Source organism: Spermophilus citellus (assembly GCF_964194105.1).
Source record: "Spermophilus citellus genome assembly, chromosome: 10".
NCBI classification, from domain to species: Eukaryota; Metazoa; Chordata; class Mammalia; order Rodentia; family Sciuridae; genus Spermophilus; species Spermophilus citellus.
In genome coordinates, this window is record NC_138197.1 from 25,457,902 (window position 1) to 25,481,383 (window position 23,482).

Sequence of the window (23,482 nt, forward strand, 5' to 3'; positions counted from 1 at the left end):
AATGCCTGTAGGGAACTCTGCCACAGTGAGTAAAGACAGTCATTCGGCAGGTATTGTGGAGTGTCCATCTTCTGGGATATCAGGATAGAACAGATTTCTAGTCTTGCTGAACAGGAGTTATTTGTGCACTTGTAGATGCAGTGGGCTAACACTAAGTATCTAAATTGGCATGTGCCAACCCAGGGGACTGGCTCCTCACCAATGACAACCAAGAGGATTCCGATGACCACCTGCAGGAGCAGAGAGATGCTGATGAGGGTGACAAGGGCAGTGTAGTAATGAGAGGATGGTCCCTGCTCAAGCACTGCTTTCAGCCGTGTGGCATTGGACATGAAGAGAGCCACATCCAGCATGCTCTCTGCCACACTCTTCTTGGTGGCATAATGGTTCAGGTTGATGGGTTGGTTCCTCCTGGGGTTGGAGTTCCCAGGCTGTAACGGAGAAAGCACAGACTTAACCTAGGGAACTTCAGAAGGGAAGCAGTGGAGAGACAGGAAAGTGGAGAGAGATTTTAATTCCCTTCCCAAAGCAGGTGGGAATGCCCTCACCATTGATGGTGAGGCCCTGCATGGTTTATGGGTTTATGGCTTGAAGAAAAAGAAAGGGCTACTGGGCATTGTGGCCCAGACTTGCAGTCCCAGGTCCTTGGGAGGCTGAGGTGAAGGGTCTTTTGAACCCAGGAGTTTGAGATCAGTCTGGACAACATAGGGAGACTCTGTTTCAATAAATAAGTAAGCACAGACAAAATAAATTCATATAATAAACAAAAGAGGGCTGGGGTTCTGGCTCAGCAGTAGAACACTTGCCTAGCAACACCTGCGAGGCCCTGGGTTCGATCCTCAGCACCACATAAAAATAAATAAATAAAATAAAGGTATTGTGTCCAACTACAACTAAAAAATAAATATTTTTTAAAATAAACAAATAAATAAAACATTGGACTACAGAAACTTTGAGCTCCGAAGTGATGCTATGCTGTGACGTCTACTTTACGGAGGACCACTTTCCCTCACACCTTGATACATCCAGCAATAGGTGATTTGAAGCTTGGGTAAAATGGAATAGATGCCTTTTCTCCCAAAATGACGTGGTCCCAAGGGAGGGTGCATAGCTCAATGAATTAAACATGAGCTGCCTTTCAATCCACTCAGTCCCTGAACTAAGAACCCTGGAGCCTCAGCCCTGTTCACAAACATATTGGCCATTAAGTATAGGCTGTCAGAATACATGTATGTAAACATGTATATATACACACAGTAATTAGTTCATGCTAGTTAAAAACAGTATTTTATTTTTCAATACCAAGGATTAAATCCGGGGTGCTATACCACTGTGCTACATCCCCAACCCTTCTTTTATTTTTATTTTTAAGACAAGGCCTTGCTAAGTTGCCAAGGCTGGCCTTGAACTTCTGATCCTCCTGCCTTAGCCTCCCAAGCTAATTTAATATTTTAAATAATTTTTAGCTAGGGCTTATTAAAATGTAATTTATATTTGATTTTGGAGTATAAAATAAAACTGTTATTCTCAAGAAACCTCTAACTCCAAGGATGTAATCGCAATACAGGGCATATGGTAAGGTCCTCTGGGGTGGTCCAAGAAATTCACACTGGATGCTGCAGGCCATCTGCAGTCATTTAAGAACACTTGGGAGATTGACTTAGCAGTGGTGCTTAGGATAGATTGAACCAGGATGGACCAGATGTAAGGAGACTCATTTAAACATTATGGTCTTGTGGTCTCTGGATGTGAGTCAGTGGTAGAGTGCTTGCCTAGCATGGTGAGGCCCTGAGTTGATTCCCAGCACTGCATAAAATATATAAAGCTTATGGTCTTGATTTAGGGTGAATATAAGAGGGAACTGAAGTGGCTGGTCATGAGAAGGGAAAGGAAGAGAAAAACGTGAAAGATGTGACTGCTTGGAGGTAGGGAAGCTGACCCAGAAGGTCACCATAGCAGGATGGCTCTCTATTTGGGTGGATGGACAGACAGATGGACAGATGGTCTGGTGGATGGAAGGATGGATGAATGGATGGATGGGTGGGTGGGTGGATGGGGCAGGTTCAGAGGATCTGGGTGTGTCTTATACTCAGTGTGACCACAGCAAGGCACTTCACTTTTCTGTTTAACAGGTAATTACAGAGGTAAGTTAAGATGGAGGAGAAACCCATGTAACCAGAACTTTGGACTGTAAGAACCCTGAAAATGTTCTGAAATGCAACGATCTCCATACTTTCTTTTTGTGGTGCTGGGGATTTAACCCAGGGTCTTGTGTATGCAGGGAAAGTTGGTAGAGCGCTACCAACTGAGCTATATCCCCAGCCCCTCCAAACTTTTCTGATAGCATAATCTCAGAATTAGCATTAATAATTGTTTTGGGTCAGGCACACTATTGTCATCCCAGTAAGTTAAGAGGCTGAGGGAGGAGGATCACAAATCTGTCCTAAGTCAAGGAGGATCACAGTTTGGAGTGGGGGTGGGGGTATAGACTATTGTTATTTGTAAATTTCACTTTTTAAAATTTTGTTTATTTTTTAAAATATTTATTTGTTAGTTGTAGTTGGACACAAAACCTTTCAGGATTCTTAGTTCAGAGACTGAGTGGATTGAAAGGCAGCTCGTGTTTAATTCACTGAGCTATGCACCCTCCCTTGGGACCATGTCATTTTGGGAGAAAAGGCATCTATTCCTATTCTTTCACGGTTCTCTCTTCCTTTCCCTTCTCATGACCAGCCACTTCAGTCCCCTCTCGTATCCACCCTAAATCAAGACCATAAGCTTTATATATTTTATGCAGCCTTGGCCACTTAGAGAGACCCTGTTTCAAAAAAAAAAAAAAAAGAAAGAAAGAAAGAAAGAAAGAAAGGATTGGGGATGTAGCTCAGTTGTTTTACCAATTTAAGGTATCACAAAACAAACAAAACAGAGCAACAACAAAAAACCCACCTCTAATCCACACATTCTTTTTGTTGCAGACTGAACCAAATCTGTCCTAAGTCAACAGAAAGGGGTCCCTGTCTCCCAGTCCTCCTAAAGTTTGCCTTTGAAGTTCAGCCTCTATGTGACCTTCATTTTTAAACTCCAGGCCCCTCACTCCCTTTGCCAGGAGGATCCATGTATCTAGTCAAGGAAGGTTCTGGGTCACCGGGATGCCAACAAAGAGCACCTGCCCTGAGAGATGGCATCAGTGCTGGCCGCGTGCGTGCCTTGAGACTTCTGTTTCCAATGCACCCACGGGAAGATCCAAGCACAAAGGAACCACTCTGGGGAAGTGGTTGCACATTATTAAATCATCAAAATCTGTATATACTCAACTTCCAGGTACCATTCATTCAACACAGTTTGACCATACATGTCAGGTGGTGCTCAGGACTGTGTCTCCCCAAGGTGGGATAAAGCATTTTGCTACTTCTTTCCCAGGTCCCTGATGAGCACTGACCCATTGGGCTGCTGGTCATTCATACCAGACCCTGGTTGCCAGTTATTTTTCACAGGTACCAACATCAGCCTGGGGCCCACAGCCTAGGGAAATAGGAAACAGGGCTGTAGACATGAAGGAATGGAGTACCTGCCTCTGTTATTCCTTTCTGTTAGATTTTTCTGGGGCCTGGGTTTCAGCCAGTACTGGGGGCTGTGAGTTGGAGGAGGTGGGGATAGTGTCAGGATGAGGACCTGTGTGGACCTGGGAGGCCACACACCTCATTCAGAGCCTTTGGAAATGAGTGCCAAGCCAGTCTGGGCTTGTCAGGGACCAACAGTCTGGTTGATTAGGGACAGAGATCCCAGGGCCAACACCTCACAAAGGCCAGAGGTCATTTACAACCTGTGGTCCTAGCCCATTCCCGTCACAATGAGAGTCTCTGATTCAGCCACCCACCTACGTGTTCAGAGTACTTCTACCCAGTTCCTACCCCATGCCCACTCACTCCTCCTCTTCCCACCCTACACTCGAATTTGTTCAGTAGCTTCTTCCTTCCAAACCCAATTAGAAAGCTCAGAATCTGATAGATCCATCTAGCTTCAAGGGAGACACCTTTCTCTGAATATTTGCATATGAAGAGTAGACAAAACCTTAAACTCAAACCTCTAACAGTGTTTTCAGCACTGACTAAATAAATGGTGATAGGAGGAGTACTTGGGAACAGAGAGATCTTCCTCAGCCTCTACATAAAATATCCCAATCTGGGCATAGCCTTGGTGGTGCATATCTTTAATCCCAGTGATTCAAGTGCTGAGGCAGAAGGGTTGCAAGTTTGAAGCCAGCCTCAGCAACTTAGTGAGATCCTAAGCAATTTAGCAAGACCCTGTCTCAGAATGAAAAAATAAAAAAGGTCCTGAGATGTATCTCAGTGGTAGAACACCCTGGGTCCAATCTTCAGTTTGGAATGGGGGTGGGGTATAGACTATTGTTATTTGTAAATTTCACTTTATTTTTTTCCCCCAGCTCTGGAGATGGAGCCCAGGGCGAGTGCTCGTCAAACACTCTACCACTGAACTACATCCCCAGTCTCTGCAAACTTTTAAGAGCTGGTTGGCTTTTGTTGAATCTAATTGGAAAGCCCTGAGCTCCACAGAGTTGTGGAAATTCACAATGAGTCTAGGAGCTGCACGCCTCAATCTCATCCTCTACTAAATTCAAGACCTCTTCCTCTCCTCTCTAAATTCAATTTAAGGAGTGCTAATTTTGGACTGCTTCTAACTGAAGGTGCTTTTCCAGGGTCTGCTTAAGGTGGTGACCCGGGCGAGGTGCCTGTCGTCTCTCATCTTCTCAAGGCACCAGTTCTCCAGAATGTCCACATGGTGGCGTGCAGGATCCAAAAAAGCAGCCAGGATGGCATTTCTGCCTCCAGGAATCCACCGACAGGACAGGACTCCTGGGAGGCCCCGGGATGGGAGCCTGAAAAGGACACAAGTCTGAATAGGTCAACCGAAAACCAACCAGACCTGAGTGTCCAAGGAGAGTTCAAGAATAAAACCAATACTGCCAAGTGCAGAGGTGCACACCTCCTTCTGTCAGGAGAATGAGGCAGGAGGTTCACAAGTTTGAGGCCAGCCTCAGCAATTTAGTGAGACCCTAAGCAACTTAGCAAGACCCTGTCTTAAAATAAAAAAATAAAAAGGTGGTGGCTCAGTGGTAAAGAAAGAATAAACCAATACACAACCAGAGAAATTCCACATCATATACAAGCACAAGAATGGGATCCTAATTAGAATAAGTTAAACTCCATGTATGTATAATACGGCAAAGTACACTCTACTGTCATGTATATCTAAAAAAGAACATTTTTTTAAAAATAGCATTATGGAAAAAAAGAAGAGGAAGAAACCAATACCATCACGTGTAGTGGCACACACCTCTAATCCCATGGAGACCGAGGCAGGAGGATCATAAATTCAAGACCAGCTTGGGCAATTTAGCAAGACTTTGTCTCAACGTAAAGAACAACAAGGGATGTAATTCAGTGGTAGTGTCCCTGGGTCCTCAGTACCATAATACAAACAAACACGTATAAAGAATGAGCCAATTCTGAAGCAGGGCCAAGGCTAGGTAGAAGAATGACTAAGGGAGGGGTCCAGGGGAGGGGCCCTAGCACAATCTGTAGCCTGGGAGCTGGCAGTTAGAAGGGGCTGGCTCTGAGACCCTGGATGAAGGGACCCCTTCATGGTAACATCTTTAAAAGTAGGGAAAGAGTTTTCTTAATCCTGCTGTGCCAGTTCATTGGCAGCCCAGCTCAGAGGCAGAGATGGGTGAAATCACCTGTGGGCCCTCCCTTGCAACCTGAGGAATAGATTAGATAAACACCCAAATCCTGCAGGATGCCATCCTTTCTACCCACGCCCAGAGCCCGCAAGCAACTCCACCAAGGGTCAGGATAAAAGAGGAGAGGGTGGGTGGCTGGCAGGGTGGTCCCTGCTCCTGCCTTCAGAGGAGCTGGCCCTTTAAGGCCAGGCCCAGGCTGGTTGCGAACAAAGGCCCGGGAATGTGGGCTGGACCAGGGAACAGAGCCACCCAGAGTGAGTCATTCATGTTTCACGGACTGGGAATTGCTGGCTCCCACTTGCTGCCCTCCCCTGGCCCTGGCCCTGGCTCTGGCCCTGGCCCTGGCCCCGGCCTCCTCCCAGGGCTCAGGGGCAGCCTCCAGGGCCCGTCTGCCAGATCTTGCACTGGACAGGCTGGAGACTTCCTCTTACCGCAAAGCTACAAGCCCTCTGCCTGCTTCTGGTGCCTCTCAGAGCAGGGGCCAGTGGGCCTGGACTCCTGTCCTCCCCTCTGCCCCTGGGCTTGCTGCTTGGTGCTTAGTTTCCACATCCATAAACTGAGAGGAAAAAATCCTGTCTCTGGAGGAGAGGAAACTGTGAAGAAAGTGAATGATACTTTGTTCCTCCTCAGAACGACGGACAGAAACCAAGTTGTTCTTTTTTTTTTTTTTTTCCTTTCAGTCTGAGATCTGTCTCAATGACGCTCTGTTTCTCAGAATCTTTCTTTTATGGCTCATTCTCTCTTGCACTTGACCCCTCAATTCCACTCATAGACAGCAGGACCCTGGGCCAGAGACCGATTTTCCTGGGCTCCCAGAGGCCCTATATGAAGTGTTACAGCTCTGGTAACCAGTTACAATCCTGCTAGCCAGTGGCACCCAAACTCCAGGCCACCAGGCGGGGCTTCTGGTTGATATGAGTTGGAGCAGGGCTGGCTGTGGGCAAACTGGAACTCTGGGGCCACAAAAGGACGTGGGTTTGGTGACTGGGGTGGGCTGGTGCAGGGGGTGGGGACATTATAGACACACTCCATGGTATTTCCCGTTTGCCACTCCTGGTTCATCCCCAGTCACCATCATTTCCCTCCCTCTTCCTCCATCCTGTAGGTCCCAGCTCAGATTCACTGTCACCCAGGGCCCTTCTGCCAAGTCCCACCCAGTTCCTAAGGCAGGAGTGGATTCCATCCCTTGAAATCATGGATGGCTTCATTGTTCTGCCAGACAATTATTTATCCCTAATCTTTGGCCTATATTTTTGTTTCTTTACAAAACTAAAGTTGGATAAGAAAGGAATGCCTTTTAAACGGAAAAGTAAATAAGTTTTTACATTGTTTATTGACATTATGGTCACGGGACCAGGAGCTCCAATGGTTCATTCTGCCCTTTCTTGGAAACAAGATTATAGGGATGTTGTCCCAGAGGGTCAAGGAAGTTAAGTAAGTAACTGTTCTACCAAAAAGCCATGGGATCCTGTACTCTGTGTGTTGAGGACCTGGAGCCTGTGGTGGCAGCAACGCCTTGTGGGGAAGGCCAGCCTGAGAGGGCTGAGGGGTAGTGATTTGGTCCAAGTCCGGGCTCTGCTACAAGCCATTTGCTACATGTGTAAAGCTGGTTCCCCTCACAGGGCTCCTTTTCTTGCTGTGAGATTGAGGGCTTGGGTCTTTTCCAGCAGAGTGATCTAGGAATGGGGAAGCCCCCTCCTCTGAGGAGAGTCTCAGGGACTGAGGACATTCCCCCAAGAGAGGCAAGGTGGGGGGGCAGGCCGAGTTAGTGAGTCACTTTGAACCCGGCAGCTCTAGGGCATTGGTGACCTTTGAGTGAGTCATGCCTGTTAGCCCTGAGAAAAGCCATATGGCAGTCTTTCTGTGGGTCAGTTTGAACCAAGGGCTACAGACAAGTAAGCCCAGGAAACCTGGCTGGTGGCCCTCTATTGGCCTCAAAATGACCAAACACCCAGGAAACCCTAAAAAGGAGATGGTGGGAAGCCAGGCTTTGAGAAAGCTAGTTTCCCATCCAGGGAAAGGGCAGATCCAGCGCAGGAAACGCAATCTGTTCAGACAAATGGATTTGGGTGGCCCTCAGTGCCAATTTGCTTTTAACCCCCGTGTCTAAGATCCCTAATGACCCATCAGAATTCAGTCTGGAGGGATAATGGATCTGCCCCATTGTGCACACGTGTAGGAGGTTTCCAGCACATTGGACTGTTGCAGTTCCTGCTTACAGAGTACATGCCTTTGTGACTGGCACAGGGCTAAACACAGGACATGAGTCACCTTATCTAGTCCTCACACCAGTTCTGTGAAGTAGATGAAGGCATCACCATCCTAGTTGAGAAAATGGAGGTTCAGGGAGCCCAAGTAACTTGTCCAAGATGACACAGCAGTTTTTATTCCCATTCTCTGTGTGCCAGAGCCTGTAATTTGACCCCTATTCTATGTCGTCCCAGAAGTGTATTGTCTCCATGGAGTTTAGGAGCTAAAGATAAACATACATGACCTAAGATAAAGGAAGACAATTCCATAGTCCCGTGAGGGTACATACGTACACTTGCTCATCCTCTGCCTGAGTGAAATTTGCTTGAGACTCTCCTGAGTCTGCAGCGAGGCTGCATGCCTGAGCCCCTGTGCTGTTGGGCAGGAAGTATGCTACACTCAAAGGCAGAAGGCTTGGGTCTGGGGCAGTTGGGAGAACAGGATTGAGAAAGGGACTTTTATCTGTCTTTTTAATTTTTTCTTCTTTGTGATGTTGGCATCGGGACTCAGGGCCTTGCAAGTGTGCTGCCATTGAGTTTTACACCTTTAGCCTTGTCTTTATATATATATATATATATATTAGTTGTAGTTAGACACAACACCTTTATCCTATTTATTCATTTCTATATGGTGCGGAGGATTGAACCCAGTGCCTCGCCCATGCTAGGCAAGCACTCTACTCCTGAGCCACAGCCACAGCCCCTAGCCTTGTCTTTTTTGAATTTTGAATTTAGAATGTTGTTTTTGGTACCAGGGATTGAACCCAGGGGCGCTTAACCACTGAGCCACATCTTCAGCCCTTTTTAATATTTTATTTAGGGACAGGATCTCCCTGAGTTGCTTAGGGCCTCACTAAGTTGCTGAGGCTGGCTTTGAACTCATGATCCTCCTTCCTCAGACTCCCAAGTCCCTGGGATTATAGGCATGCACCACCATGCCTGTAATAAATATGAAAAAAAAAATATACAGCTGGATGCAGTAATGCATGCCTATAATCCCAGGGACTTGGGAGGCAGAGGCAGGAGGATAGCAAATTCAAGGCCAGCTTCAGCAACTTAGTGAGACTCTCAGCAACTTAGTGAGAACTTGTCTCAAAAAAAAAAAAATTTAAAAAAAGGGAAATGGGGTTGTAGCTCTGTGGCAAAGCACTCCTGAGTTCAATCTCCAGTACCATAATAAAATAAAATAAAGCATCCCTAAGGGTCTAATGGTTAAAATAAATAGGGCTAGAAGTGTAGCTCAGTGTGGCATGCTTGCTGAGTACTGGAGGCCTTGGGTTCCATTCCCAGCACCTTAAAAAATAAAACAAATTAAAATACAACTGAGTTTATAACTTCATCTCCCTCAGACCTTAGCTTCTCCATCTGTGAAATGGGAATATCGTCCCTGCTTAGCACGAAGCATTCTTAGAAAGATACATGAGGGGTTAGTAGTGTTGCTCAGTGGTAGGGTTTTTGCTTAGAATGCAGGAGGCCCTGGATACCATCTACAGCATCACAAAAAGAAAAAAAAAAAAGGAAAGGAAAAAATATCCATGAGATAAAATGAACAAATGTGCTTTGAGAACTGTAAAGTATTAAACAAATATGAGGAGAGAGAAATCTCTCCTACTCAAGACTATACTCCCACCAGTGGGTCTACAGGCATTTTTATTTTATTTTTTGGCAGTATTGGGGATAGAATCCAGGGGCTTTCTTCTACCACTGAGCCACATCTCCAGTCTTCTTACTTTTTATTTTGAGACAGGGTCTTACTAGGTTGCCTAGGCTAGCCTTGAACTTGCAATCCTCCTGCCTCAGCTTCCCTAGTTACTAGGCTGCACTACTGTACCTGGTATGTTTTTTTAAAATAATACATTCTGACTCATGGCCTATCCCAGCCCAAATATTTTTTCCATATTTTCATTGGTGCATTTAAATTATACATAACAATGTGATTTCAGCACAAATTTCAATGTAGGCACCATTTAGCTTCTCAGCCACCCCCAGTGTCTTTGGAATGCTTCTCCCTGCTCATCTGAAAGCCTCTGACTTGGATTCCTGGCTCTCACCATTGAGCTGCACCAGTCTCTCAGAGAGGGAAATGGTTACACAAGCCAGCCCACAGAGGGTCTCCAGGTCTCTGTTTTTGGGCTGCAGACCTCTCCCCTCTGCCCCACCCAACTCTCTACAGGGGAGAGAGCAGACAGCTAACCTTCCTTAAGGCACTGCCTGTGCCAGGAGCAGTGGTAGGCCACACCAAATTACTCACTGCTCCCTGCACACACCCGACCCTTCCTGGCCTGCTTCCAAAGGCTTTCTTCCCCATGCCCCCTGGGGGAAGCCTCCCACCCCTTCTAGCCCATAGCCCTGCGTGCACTACCAGGCCCTGTTGGTGGGGGTGCAGGGGAGACTGTACTAGCCTTAGGTCTTATTTAAGCCTCTGGATGGCTCATTCTGTTGCCTTCTTTACTATTTGGACCCCATCTTCCATATTCCTGGGTCACCAGGGTGCCTAGCTCAGCACTTTACTCACATTAGGTGCACAGTGAGTGATAGTAGCACTGATTCCAACCCTCTACCCATGTCTTTCTTTGGTGCTGGGGATGGAACTGAGTCTCACACATGCTAGGCAAGGGCCAGCCACTGAGCTGCACCCCAAGCCCAGCACTTTATTTTTTTACCTGAAAGAAATACTTAGAAGATTTTTCAAAAAAAGAAAAAGAAAGGCCCTTTAAGGGTGGGGTCTTATGCACTTTGGCTTCCAAAGTGCAGGGAGCGGTGTTTGGGACGTGAATCTTTGACTTAAGAAAAGCTCCAGCCAGGGGCAGCCCCTTCTCCTTGGACCGGGTCAGTGGCAGTCCTGATGGGGAGCCTCAGGGAAGGAATTACTAAGGCTGGTCGTCAGGTCAAAACCTGCAAAAACCCAGACCTCTGAGGCCTTCTGTTTGGGGCAAGTTACATGTAGACAGTTCGACTACAGCCTTCCCTGTGCCAAGAGCAGCAATCTCGCCCTTAAAAATCAACAGTCTCTAATCCATGTTAGGGTGGGGTGTCTTTTGCGTTCTATTCTGGTAATAATCCCTGACTGGCCCAAAAACCTCCACCATCTCCTGGGCACAATCTCACTTGCTCCAGGCTGCACAATGAGGCCTTAGAGCTGCAACACTCAGGAATCAGGGAGAGGCCTCCGGGGGAAGGTCTACAGTACCTCATTTGTCCACTAGGGCTCCCTATCTCTGAAATAGGTAAGTAAGACTCAAGTTAGCTCACCCTGCTGGGGAACTGGGATCCAAGATCTGCCCTCTTTGTGACAGGATTTGTTCCTAATAAACTGAGGCAGAACGTGTTGGGGGAGGGACGGGAAGGAAGAGGGGCTGCAATGGAAACCCCAGGAGGCCTGCTTGCTCTTTCTAGGAAGCATTTTCTGTGGGGCACATCTGAAATCTCAGCTGAGGCTAGAGGATTCCAAGCCTAGGCAATTTAGGGAAACCCTGTCCCAAAAAATTAGTGGTGGTGGGAGTGGCTCTGGAGATTTAGCTCAGTGATGAAACATCCCTATGTTCAATCCCTAGTACTGGAGGGGGAAATTTTTTTTTTAAAAAAGAAAAAATATAGGAAGCATTTTCTACCTCCCCTTGCTCTCAGGAAAGACTGTCATCACAAAGTTCAAAGTGAATCATAGGTTTACCATACAGAAATTTCCACAGAGTATATCTAGTCTTTCCCAATACCCAACCCAAATGAGCACTTGCTGAGTTAATTCCTTGCTCTGAGACTTCTGAACTCATCTGGCTTCGAACTTTATGGCCCACTTTGGCTTTGGGGTTCCTCAGAGAAACTTTCTCCAAGCCCACTCAGCCCCCCTTGCTGTCTATAGCCCTATTCATGTTCCAAAAGCCAACACAAGCAGCTAAACTTTAATAATAATCAAATAGTCATAATCTATGCCAGGTGCAACTCTCACAAAGTTGGTATTAATACTCCCATTTTGCAAGTGAAGAAGTTGAGACTCAAAGAGATTAATTACCCAAAGTCACCAGATACTAAGGGATGGTTCCAGTATCCTAGGCCTATATATTCTTTCTTCTATATACCAATGATTCTCAAAGTGTGTAGGTCTTAAAGCAGAAGCTTTAAGCATTTGCATATAAGAAATGCAAACACTGGACTGGGGGTATAGCTGGTTGATAGAGTGCTTGCCTAGCATGTGTGAGGCCATTGATTTGGTCCCCAGCAGTGCCAAAAAAAAAGAGAAAGCAAATTCTCAGGTTCTTTCCAGACCTTTTGAATCAAACACTCAGCAGAAAGCCCTCAATTGGCTTTCAGTATTTTAACAAGCCCCCCAGGTGATTCCCATGCAAGATCAAGTTTGAGGCCCACTGGCATAACTGCAGAATGTGTCTGTGCTTGCTCTCTTCTAAGCTTGGTGCCAGACACTTTCGTATTGATTTTGTCATTGAATTTTCTCTTACAGATGAGAAAATTGAGGCTCAGAACAATTCAAGAATTTTGCTCACCCATTTTTTAAGAATTAGATGGGATTTGAGACAGGCAAGCCCTTGATTTCATGATCTTAACCACACACCATATAGCCTTGGAAGTACAGGATACAAACCCCTCGAAGGTAGGACCAGTCTAAAGTATTTATAGGTAGTATTTCTAGATATTTCTATAGATTAGAAAATTGATCAAAACCTACATTTCATACCAGTAGCCTTCATGCCCTAGCAGCTCCTGTTCCCCTATTCATGGGTCTGTTTCAGAGGGTCTAATGCTTTTTTCTACCTTGCAGTGCTAGGACTCAAACCCAGATCTTCGCAGTTCCTAGGCAAGGGTTCTACTACTGAGCTACTCTTCCAACCCCTCAGCCTCTCTTGTTTCTGTCAAGGCTTAGGTTTTGTGAGGGAACCTAGATCCAGATAGGTAAGTGAAAGTGACTTTCCGAACAATAATTGTAAAGCAAAATATCAACATTCCACATAATGGTGTATGAGTTTTGTGTGTTCCCTTTAGATTGTATGCCCGCCCTGCTCCCCAAGGCAAGAATGATTTCCTTGGACTTTAAGGCAATTGGAATAAGAAGCAATAACAGTCGAGCCTACAGTCTCTGGCTGCATTCCAGGTGAGAGGACCTCACGAAGTAGATCCTTTCTGACAGTGAGATGGGAAAAAGGGAAGGTGGTGAATTTCCCACCCCACCCAGCCCTGCAGAGAGCCTGCCAAGATTCCTATTCAGTCTAGTTCAACAAACATGTTTCTAGCTCCTATCATGTGCTAAGCATCTAGGATGCAATAAAGATTCCCGCCTACCGAATAACCCTATTCTCGTAATCTTCTAAAATGACAAGGCTTAGCAGAGAATAAAGTGTATAAAAGGGGGAAGACAGGAGATAAAAATATTGTTTTGATCCCACCCTGATGGATAAGCTTCATGGGAACAAGGGCTTTGTCTGGTTCACTGCTGTATATCAGAACCTGGCTTTTAGCCTGGCATGAAGAATGAGCAGAAGGATGAATGAATGAAGCGTTTGTCATTCACTGCATTCATTCAGGACCACAGTGAACTGAGGTCCATGACCCTCGTACTTGGAGCCCTCTGGGGGTGTCAGTCAGACCTGTCTTACAACATACATCATCACAGCCTCAGACACACAGCATGTGTCTTCTGTCCTTGAGGTCAGCAGCCTTCCGTGTCTCGGCCATGGATGAGACAGACTGTGGATGAGGCTGAGATACAGTGAGATGAGATCAAGATAGAGATGGAGCACTGAGTCCCAGGATCACAGCCAGGGTGGAGACAGTTTTTAGTGGGGTGGGGGGAGTACTGGGAATTGAACCCAGAGGCTTTTAACCACTGAGCCACATCCCCAGCCCCCCCCCCTTTTTTCCCTGTATTTATTTAGAGACAGGTTCTTACTGAGTGGCTCAGGGCCTCACTAAGTTGCTGAAGCTGGTTTTGAACTTGTGCTCCTGCTGCCTCAGCCTCCCTAGTCGCCGTGACTACAGGCAGGTGCCTCCATGCCTGGCTGGAAACAGTTCTCAGTGTTTCCCCCACTTCCATAGGCCTGCCAGCCCTGAGTTAGCCGTCCCCTGCCTACTTTTGCCAATCTGAAGAGGCGCTGGCCCATTGGGGCTGTCACCTGGTGGCCCTCCTACCCTCAGATGCAACCTGGGTCCTCATATGGTGGTGTTTCCCTTCCTTTCTCAGAACTTGAGTGTGGGCCGGTGAGGTGAAAGCACTCTCCCCCTGATACCAGCACTTGGATCAGCACTCTGATGTGGCCAGCTAAGTCTGAAGAAAACTGAGGTTGAGTGAAAGAGTGAATGATGGCATTGGCCCTGGTGTCGGGATCTGAATGAAGCCTGCCTGCCATGTCTGCCCTGGGTGACCTCAGGCAGGCTGTGCAATCTCACTGCTCCTCAGCTTCCTCACTCAGAAATTCCCCTTTCTCCCTCACATGGTGAGAAACTACCATGGGGATGGAAGGGACCAGCCATTGAAAAACTCAGTAAATCCCATAACGAAAATGCTGCACAAGTCCCAGTTCACTTCTAACCAAACCCTAGGCAGTCCTACAACTAGGGTCCCCATGGATGCTGAACATGTTAAATAGCACATCTCCAGTGTTCTTCCAAACTCCCAGCATTTTCTGTTTTCCTCTATGCTGGAGAAGGAACCCGGGCCCTTGTACATGCTAGGCAAATGCTTTACCACTGAGCTCAATCCAGTTCTCAGCCTCTTTTTTTCCCCTCCCTCCCTCCCTCCCTTCCTTCCTTCCTTCCTTCCTTCCTTCCGTAATAGGGATTGAACCAGAGTTGCTTTAGCACCGAGTCACATCCCCAGTCCTTTTTTTTTTTAAAAGAGCGAGAGAGAGAGAGAGAGAGAGAGAGAGAGAGAGAGAGAATTTTTAATATTTATTTTTTAGTTCTCGGCGGACACAACATCTTTGTTGGTATGTGGTGCTGAGGATCGAACCCGGGCCGCACGCATGCCAGGTGAGCGCGCTACCGCTTGAGCCACATCCCCAGCTCCCCAGTCCTTTTTTTTTTTTTTAATTTTAATGTTTATTTTGAGACAAGTTCTCACTAAGTTGCCGAGGCTGGCCTTGAACTTGCAATCCCCTTGCTTCAGTCTCCCAAGTAGCGGAACTGCATACATATATGTTTCTTTTAAATATAAATACACATATGTTCTTTTTAAATACCCATTTTGATTTAGAACTTACTACATTCTTTCTACATTCTTCTTATGCATTCTTTAATTTATTTTTCACAGAAACCTGTGAGAGGAAACTTAAGCTCAAAGAGATTGATTAACTTGCCCAAGGTCACATAGCTAGGAGATAGGAGAGTCAAGATTTGAACCCAGGTCTGTCTGAAGCCAGAGCCTGAATTCCTAACAACCATATCACTCTGCTTGCCACTGTTTAGCTCTTGCACTTTTGCCACCATCCTGGTAGCCTGGAGCCCTGGAAAAATTGTGCCTAACACAGGACCTGGTCAGTAGTGTGTGCTCAGGAATGAATAAGTGAGTGAACTCAGACATGGAGGCGTGTGAGTCCTGCCTTTAGCTACTGGCCCTGACCCAGTCTGCAAGCACTTTCCTACAGCCCAGGACAATGCCCCAGGACAAGGATGCAGTTGTTGGGTAGCTGCTGTGCCCTCACCCCCTTTCTAAAAATACTAAAGAGCATGGGCCCTCCAGGCCACCAAACAGCCATCCAGTTGCTCTCTAGGGTCACTGCTGTTCAGCCCTGTCCTGCCACCTGGCATCTGCTCCCTCTGGGCCTCCTGCCTGACAGCTGACCCCTGTCATTCCTATGACTGTTTACTGCAAAGCAAAGTCCAGTTCTGCAGAGGTGGGAGCTCCTGAGCAGCCAGGCCCAGCCCAGTCTGGCCTCACCCAGGCTGAACTGTAGGACACCAGGACAAGTTTGGGGCTTTTCCTTTAAGCCCAAAACAAAGTTAGCCTTTCTTTTTGACCTGGGTTCCATTTTCATAGCCATACAGTGAACACATCCATCCCACCAGCTCCTTTTGCAGTTCAAGTACTAGCTTTTTACAGGGATATGGACACGTAAGGTCAGGATACGAGTGTCAAGGCTTGGTACCCCTTAGCAGCCATACAATTTGGGACAGCTGTTAGTCACTTACTAAAAATGCGTATAATAAAATTACAAAACAATGAGAATATTATCCTATATTTGTTTATTTATTTACTCATTTATTTTGCAGCATTGGAAATTAAACCCAGGGGCACTTATCCACTGAGCCACATCCGCAGCCCTTTTATATATTTTATTTAGAGACAGGGTCTTGCTGAATTCTGGAGCTGCTGGGATTATAGGCATGTGCCACCGCACCTGGCATCCCCAGCCCTTTTTTAATTTTTTACTTTGAGACAGTGTCTCGCTAAGTTGCTGAAGGTCTCATTAAGTTGCCCAGGCTGGTCTCAAACTTGTGATCCTACTGTGTCAGCCTTTCAAGTTTCTGGGATTACAGGCATGCATGGCTGTGCCCGGCCCTTGAGGACATTTTGAAACTATGGGATGGGTAGAGAATAGTTTTCTTCTACCCTTACACTAGGAAATCCCTAATTATACAGATCACCTGGACAGCAATGTTAATTCTATCCTCTTCAGATAGGAAGGCTAAGGCAAGGGCATGACCATGTGGTGTCAACAAGCCAGCCTGCTCTCTGGATGAATCAGCAGCATTGATTGAGCACCCACTGTATGCACTGTTCTGTACTCTGTTCTGAGAAGATAGCTCTGTTTGCTCCCTAGCCAGTTAACAAATATTTGAGCATTTGTCTATTTTGGGCAAGTCAGTGTGCAGAGGACATTGCACAGAGATGAATAATTTAGAAGGGGGATTTGTGATTAATTATAGGGATGGTGTGAGAGAAAAAAGTGAGAAAACAGGAGCTTCTCCAGGGAGAGACATCAGAGGAGATATTACGGACCTCAATGCCATCTCAAGAGTGATTTTTTTTTTGTACTGGGTATTGAACTCAGGGGTGCTCTAGCCACATCCACAGCCCTTTTTTACATTTTGAGACAGAGTCTCACCAAAGGGTCTTGCCAAATTGCTGAGGCTGACTTTGAACTTGCAATCCTCCTGCCTCAGCCTCCCAAACTGCTGGAATTACAGTCACGCGCCTCCACACCTAGCTTATTTTTTGAGACAGGATTTCCCTAAGATGTTGAGGTTGGCCTTAAACTTGTGATTCTTCTCAGTGTTCTGAGTCACTGGGATTACAGATGTGGGCCACTGAGCCAGCTCAACAGGATCTTGAAGGATAAGAAGAATCTTTGAGTGTTCTTTCTCTGGTAAAATGACATAATCCCTCCCTTGGGATCCAATACCCTAATGAGAACAACTGGTAAAGATACTGGTAAGAGGTTTCCAAAGGGGTATTAATGTAACCAATAGTAATTGGCAGGGCCTAGTACAAAATAAAAATACAAGACCTGTCATTCAAGTTCATTAAGAATTTCAAGATGGTGCCGGGCACAGTAGCACTCACCTATAAACCCAGAGATTTGGGAGTCTGAACTTAGTAAGACCCTTTCTCAAAATAAAAAAGTAAAAAGGTCTGCAAATGTAGCTCAGAGACAGAGCTCCCCTGGGTTCAATCCCTAGTACTAGAAAAACAAACAAACAAAAAAACCCAACTAAGATGGCAATAGTCGGCGGGGGTGGGGGGGGGGAGAGATGGCAACAGCAGAGTGTTAAACCTAGTGTGGGGTCCTTCTCAGTGCTGGGCCCTTTTGAGCAGGCTCTGTGAAGTAAGCCCAGTCCAGCTGACTGGTGAGTACTGGAGATCAGGATTAGGAATTTCTTTTTGCCAAGAGGACCACAGACCTTGGGCAACCCAGCGAATGCTATGTTTGCAACCTGGGTCAAGGTCTGCCCCCAGAAGGTGAGATCACTTAATCCAGATCAGGTTCTATACTTGGCTCTTCCTTTTGGGGCCAGTGCAGAGTTCTGTCTCTTTGAGGTAAAGGTGCCATCAAGGCCAGAAGCTCTTAGCTCTTCTCTCAAGAGCCTATACTGGGGTAGCAAAGAACAAAACCTCAGGGGCCTTCATTGGTAGAAGTGATGGGACCTGCTTCTCACTGTGAAGGGCCAGTTCCATTTAAAGGCATTCAACTTTGAACCTTATATATTTCCATCTGCCAACAGGGCATTATTTTTAGCCCCATGTCCAACTTCCATTTATAAATTGGGGAACAACCAGAAGGGGAGGACACTTTCTAAGATCACACAAACAGGCCGCCCTAAAACCAGAGCACCAGTTCCCATCAGGCCCATCAAGTGCCCTTTCCCTACCAGCCAGGTGTCTTTCTGTGCTGACTGGACTGGAGGGACCCAGGGTGGGCTACCCTGTGCAGTGATCTTCACCTCCCGGACCTTGCCTACAGAAGAGAACTGCGGCTGCCCACTAGAGTACACTAGTCACTGGACTTTAGAGAGGACTTGAGGTCTGGATAGAAGATACCCACCTGCCCCAACTCTAAGCCTGTAACTTTCATTGTGAGCAGATGGTAGAACTGCCTGGGATGAGAAAGCCCATAGCAATGCCTGAGGTAAATTCAACCAAAGGGAAATTGTTATCAAAAACCTGTCTGAAGTCAGGTGTGGTGGCACACACCTGTGAAGCCACCCCCTCTACAGGAAGCTGTCTCAGGAGCTCAAGGAGCTCAAGGAATGCAGACAGGCTGAATCATAAAGCCCCCAAGCTAGGAGCAACTGCAGTTCAATTAGCAGAGAAAGTTCCCTGAAGGCGTCAAATATTTAGGCTGCACAAGACAGAATGTTTGCACATGTGCAATCTCACAGAATTTGCACAGCTCTCTGAGGACCGAAGCTGAGGCTGCATTCTATGGATGAACAAAGTGGGCCTCGGTGCAATGAAGTCATTCTTAGGGCCACCTGACTAGGTAAATTCCAGAGAAACCAGGTTTTCCTGGTCTTAGTCCCCTGCTCTGAGGTTGGGCCCTTGACCACCATTTTCCATCACTCTACTTCTTCCTGGCTCCTCCCTCTCTCAGTCCCCCTGTGCAGAGGTGGAGCTGAGGGTTGGCACATCACAGGCACGTCATACATATTTGTAGGGTAAGAATTGAACATCCTGTCCCCTGTCTGTAATGCCTTCTGGACCTGCTCCTGGCCATAACCCAGTAAGCTCTTCCTTCCATGAAGAATGTTGTTTCCAGCATGAGGACTTTGGTGACGCCTTCTATCTGGTGATTGATCTGATTATTCACTAGACTGTGAGCTCTTTCCAGATAGGTACCGTGGTATGAGGCTGGCATTTATCAACAACTAGTAGTTTGGTTTATGAAAGGTCCCACTCTGATACTATACATTCCATTTCTCAGACCAGTGTGCCACAGAGATACCTTCCCTAGTCCTAGCATATGATGTAGGCATAGATAGGATTCCCCTTGAAAAAAATACACTAGTATGTGCAAATTTAAATTAATTTAAAATATAGCAAAATTGGGGCTGGGGATGTGGCTCAAACGGTAGCGCACTCGCCTGGCATGCGTGCGGCCTGGGTTCGATCCTCAGCACCACATACAAACAAAGATGTGTCCGCCGAAAACTAAAAAAATAAATATTAAAAAATTCTCTCTCTCTCTCTCTCTCTCTCTCTCTCTCTCTCTTTAAAAAAAATAAATAATAAAATATAGCAAAATGGAGGAAGGGAGGAGAATTCATGTTGCAGGTGGATGCCAGAGACTGACTCCTTCATTAAAAAAAAAAAAATTATTTTTTCAGTTCTGGGGATGGAACCCAGGACCTCACTCATGCTAGGCAAGTGCTCTACCACTGAGCTACATCCCTACCCCCTTCACAGACTTCTTTAAATAGCACCCTTTGTGAATATTTTTCTAATCTAAGAATAAGGAAAACTTTTATAAGCATGACAAGAAATTCAGAAGCCATAAAGGATAAATAAACTTTTTTTTTTTTTTTGAGAGAGAGAGAGTCTTGATATGTTGCCCAGGCTAATCCCAAATTCCTGGCCTCAAGTGATCCTCTGAGTAGCTGGGACTACTGGTATATGTCACACCATCTGGCTAGGATCAATACATTTCATTGAATAGAAATTAAAATTAGCCCAGCGCAGTGACACACACCTATAATTCCAGCAGCTTGGAGTCTGAGGCAGGAGGATCACAAGTTCAAATCCTGCCTCAGCAATTTACCAAGGCCCTAAGCAACTCAGTGAGGCCCTGTCTCTAAATAAATTCAAAATAGGGCTGGGGTGTGGCTCAGTGGCTGAGTGCTCTTGAGTTCAATCCCGGGTACCAAAAAAACAAACAACAACGACAACAAAAACCCACTGGGCTGGGGTTGTGGCTCAGCGCTAGAGCTCTCACCTAGCATATGTGAGGCACTGGGTTCGATCCTCAGCACCACATAATAAATAAATAAAATAAAGGTATTGTGTCTGACTACAAATTTTTAAAAAAGTCAGCAAGTTTATAAAAAAAACCCCACTATTTGAACGCAAAATAATAAAAAAATTAATTTCATAAATACTTATTTTATGCTAAAAACTGCATTGAACATTAATTTATTTCATTCTCATAATAATTTCATGGTATAAGTACTTCTTATTATTTTAGTTTTAGATAAGGAACCAACCTATGGTCATTCAGCTAGTAAATTGGAGATGAAACCAGATTACCAAGCATTTGCTGTCTAATCTGTGACCTAGCCACTCCCTACTCTTCTGACTTTAAAAGTCAGAAGACTGGTGGTGTAGCTCTATGACAGAACACGTGCTTAGCATGATGAAGTTCTGATTTCAATCCCCTGATACACGTAGAAGTCTCAAGAATGAGACCATTAAGGCTGGAGCTATAGCTCAGCACCTGCCTCACAAATGAGAGGCACTGGGTTCAATCCTCAGCACCACATAAAAGTAAAAACATAAAAAGATATTGTGTCCATTTCCAACTAAATTTTTTTTTTTAAAAGTGAGTCTATTAGAACCTTACTCTAAAGATATTCTCTACTCTTAAAAGTATAGAGAATATCTTGTTCCCTTTCTCCACACCAGCATTTATTATTATGGGCACTCTGACTGGAGTGAGATCAAATCTCAAAGTAATTTTAATTTGCATTTCCCTGGTTGCTAGGGAAGTTGGCCATTTTTTTAATATATATATATATGGGCTGTTGGTATTTCCTCTTTTGAGAAGTATTTATAATTCTTTCATGCATGTATTGATTGGTTTGTTAATTTATTTTTTGGTGCTCAGCCTTTTGAGTTCTGATTATATTCTGGATATTAACCCCCTATCAGAGGATCCGCTGGCCAAGATCTTCTCTTATTTTCTAGGCTCTATCCTCATGCTCTTCATCGTTCCCTTTTCTGTGCAGAAGTTTTTTAATTTGATGCTGTCCCACTTTTCAATTCTTGGGTTTTATTTCTTGAGCTTTAAGGGTCTTGTTGAGGAAGTCAGTGCCTGCTTCAATAAGTTGGAATGCTGACCTTATATTTTTTTGTTTTGTTTGTTTGTTTTCCCAGCAGTGGCAAAATTTCTAGTCTAATTCCTAAGTCTTTGGTCCACTTTGATTTGACTTTGGTGCAGGGTGAAAAATAGGGATCTAATTTTATTCTTCTTCACACGAATATCCAGTTATCCCAGCACTGTTTGTTAAAAAGGCCATCTTTTCTCCAACACATATTTTTGGCACCTTTATGGAGTATCAGATGACGCTAAGTATGTGGGTTTGTCTCTGTGTTCCATTGGTCTTCATGCGTATTTTGATGTCAATACCATGCTGGTGTTTTTTTAAATAACTTTCTTTTTTTTATATATATATATATATATTTATTTATTTATTTTTATGTGGTGCTGAGGATTGAACCCAGTGCCAGGCAAGTGCTCTACCACTGAGTTACAACCCCAGCCCCAATGCTGTTTTTGAACCAGGTATTGTGGTGCCTCCAGCATCACTTTTCTTTTCTTTCTTTTTTTTTTAATATTTATTTTTTAGTTGTAATTGGACACAATACCTTTATTTTATTTGTTTATTTTTATGTGGTGCTGAGGATTGAACCCAGGGCCTTGCACATGCTAGGCGGGTGCTCTACCACTGAGCCACAACCCCAGCCCCAGCATCACTTTTCTTGCTCAAAATTGCTTTGGCTATCCTGAGGCTATTCTATTTTATTCTTCCAAATGAATTTTACGATTTTTTTTCTAGTTGTTTGAAGAATATCATTGGTGTTTTGATGGGTAATGCTGTGAATCTGTATAACACATCTGGTAATATGGCCTTTTGACAATATTAAGTCTGCCTATCAAGAACATTAACAGTCTTTCCATCTTTTGGCAGGGAGAAGTGGGTACTTGGGATTGAACTCAGGGGCACTCAACCACGGAGCCACATCCCCAGCACTATTTTGTATTTTTTTAGAGACAGGGACTCACTGAGTTGCTTAGCACCTCACTTTAGCTGAGGCTGGCTTTGAACTCATGATCCTCCTCTCTCAACCTCCCCAGCTGCTGGGATTACAAGCATGTGCCACCATGCTTGGTGGTATTTCCATCTTCTAAGGTCGTCTTCAATATTTTTTTTCTTCAGTGTTCTATGGTTTTCACTGTAGAGATGTTTTACCTTCTTGGTTAGATTAATTCACAAGTGTTTTTTTTTTTTTCCTTTTTTTTTTTTTAGGTCAGTGTGAATGGGATAGTTTTCCTGATTTCTTTTTTTTTAAAAAATATTTATTTTTAGTTGTAGTTGGACACAATACCTTTATTTTTATTTATTATTTTTTTATGTAGTGCTGAAGATCGAACCCAGGGCCTCGCGCTTGCTAGGCGAGCACACTACCACTGAGCCACAACCCAGTTTTCCTGATTTCTTTCTCAGCAGAATCACTATTAGAATATAGGGAAGCTATTGTTTTTTTTTCTTATTGATTTAATATAAAATATGTGATTTGTTCCTCTTCTTTGAAAGTTCTATTGTTCTGAGAGATAACATGTCCTTAAATTATTGGATTAAAGAAAGCCCGGGAAGCTATTGATTTATGAATGCTGATATTGTGGGGGAAAAGGTACACTCATACATTGTTGGTGGCACTGAAAATTAGTAGAACCACTCTGGAAAGCAATACGGGGATTCCTAAAAAAACTAAGAATGAAACCACCATATGACCCAGCTATCCCACTCCTTGGTATCTATCCAAGAGAACTAAAATCAGCATACTATACTGATACAGCCACATCATTGTTTATAGCAGCACAACTTATAATAGCCAAAATATGGAACCAGTCCAGATGCTCATCAATAGGTGAATGGACTAAGAAAATGTAGCATATACACAATAGAGTTTTATTCAGCCATAAAGAAGAATGAACTTTTGGCTTTTTCTAGTAAATAGGTGAACTGGAGAGCATGATGCTAAGTGAAATAAGTCAGACTCAGAAAATGAAGGGTCAGATATTTTCTCTCA

At 44.9% G+C, this 23,482-nt stretch overlaps 1 protein-coding gene across 1 annotated transcript in view; it reads right to left on the minus strand.

The window, feature by feature from the left end:
• NINJ2 (ninjurin 2) overlaps nucleotides 1–23,482 on the minus strand; it is a 98,207-nt gene that overhangs the window by 584 nt on the left and 74,141 nt on the right. The window contains exon 2 of the mRNA XM_081311183.1: nucleotides 200–431. Coding sequence (XP_081167309.1) covers nucleotides 200–431 — 232 coding nt within the window. The remainder of the gene's footprint in view (nucleotides 1–199; nucleotides 432–23,482) is intronic.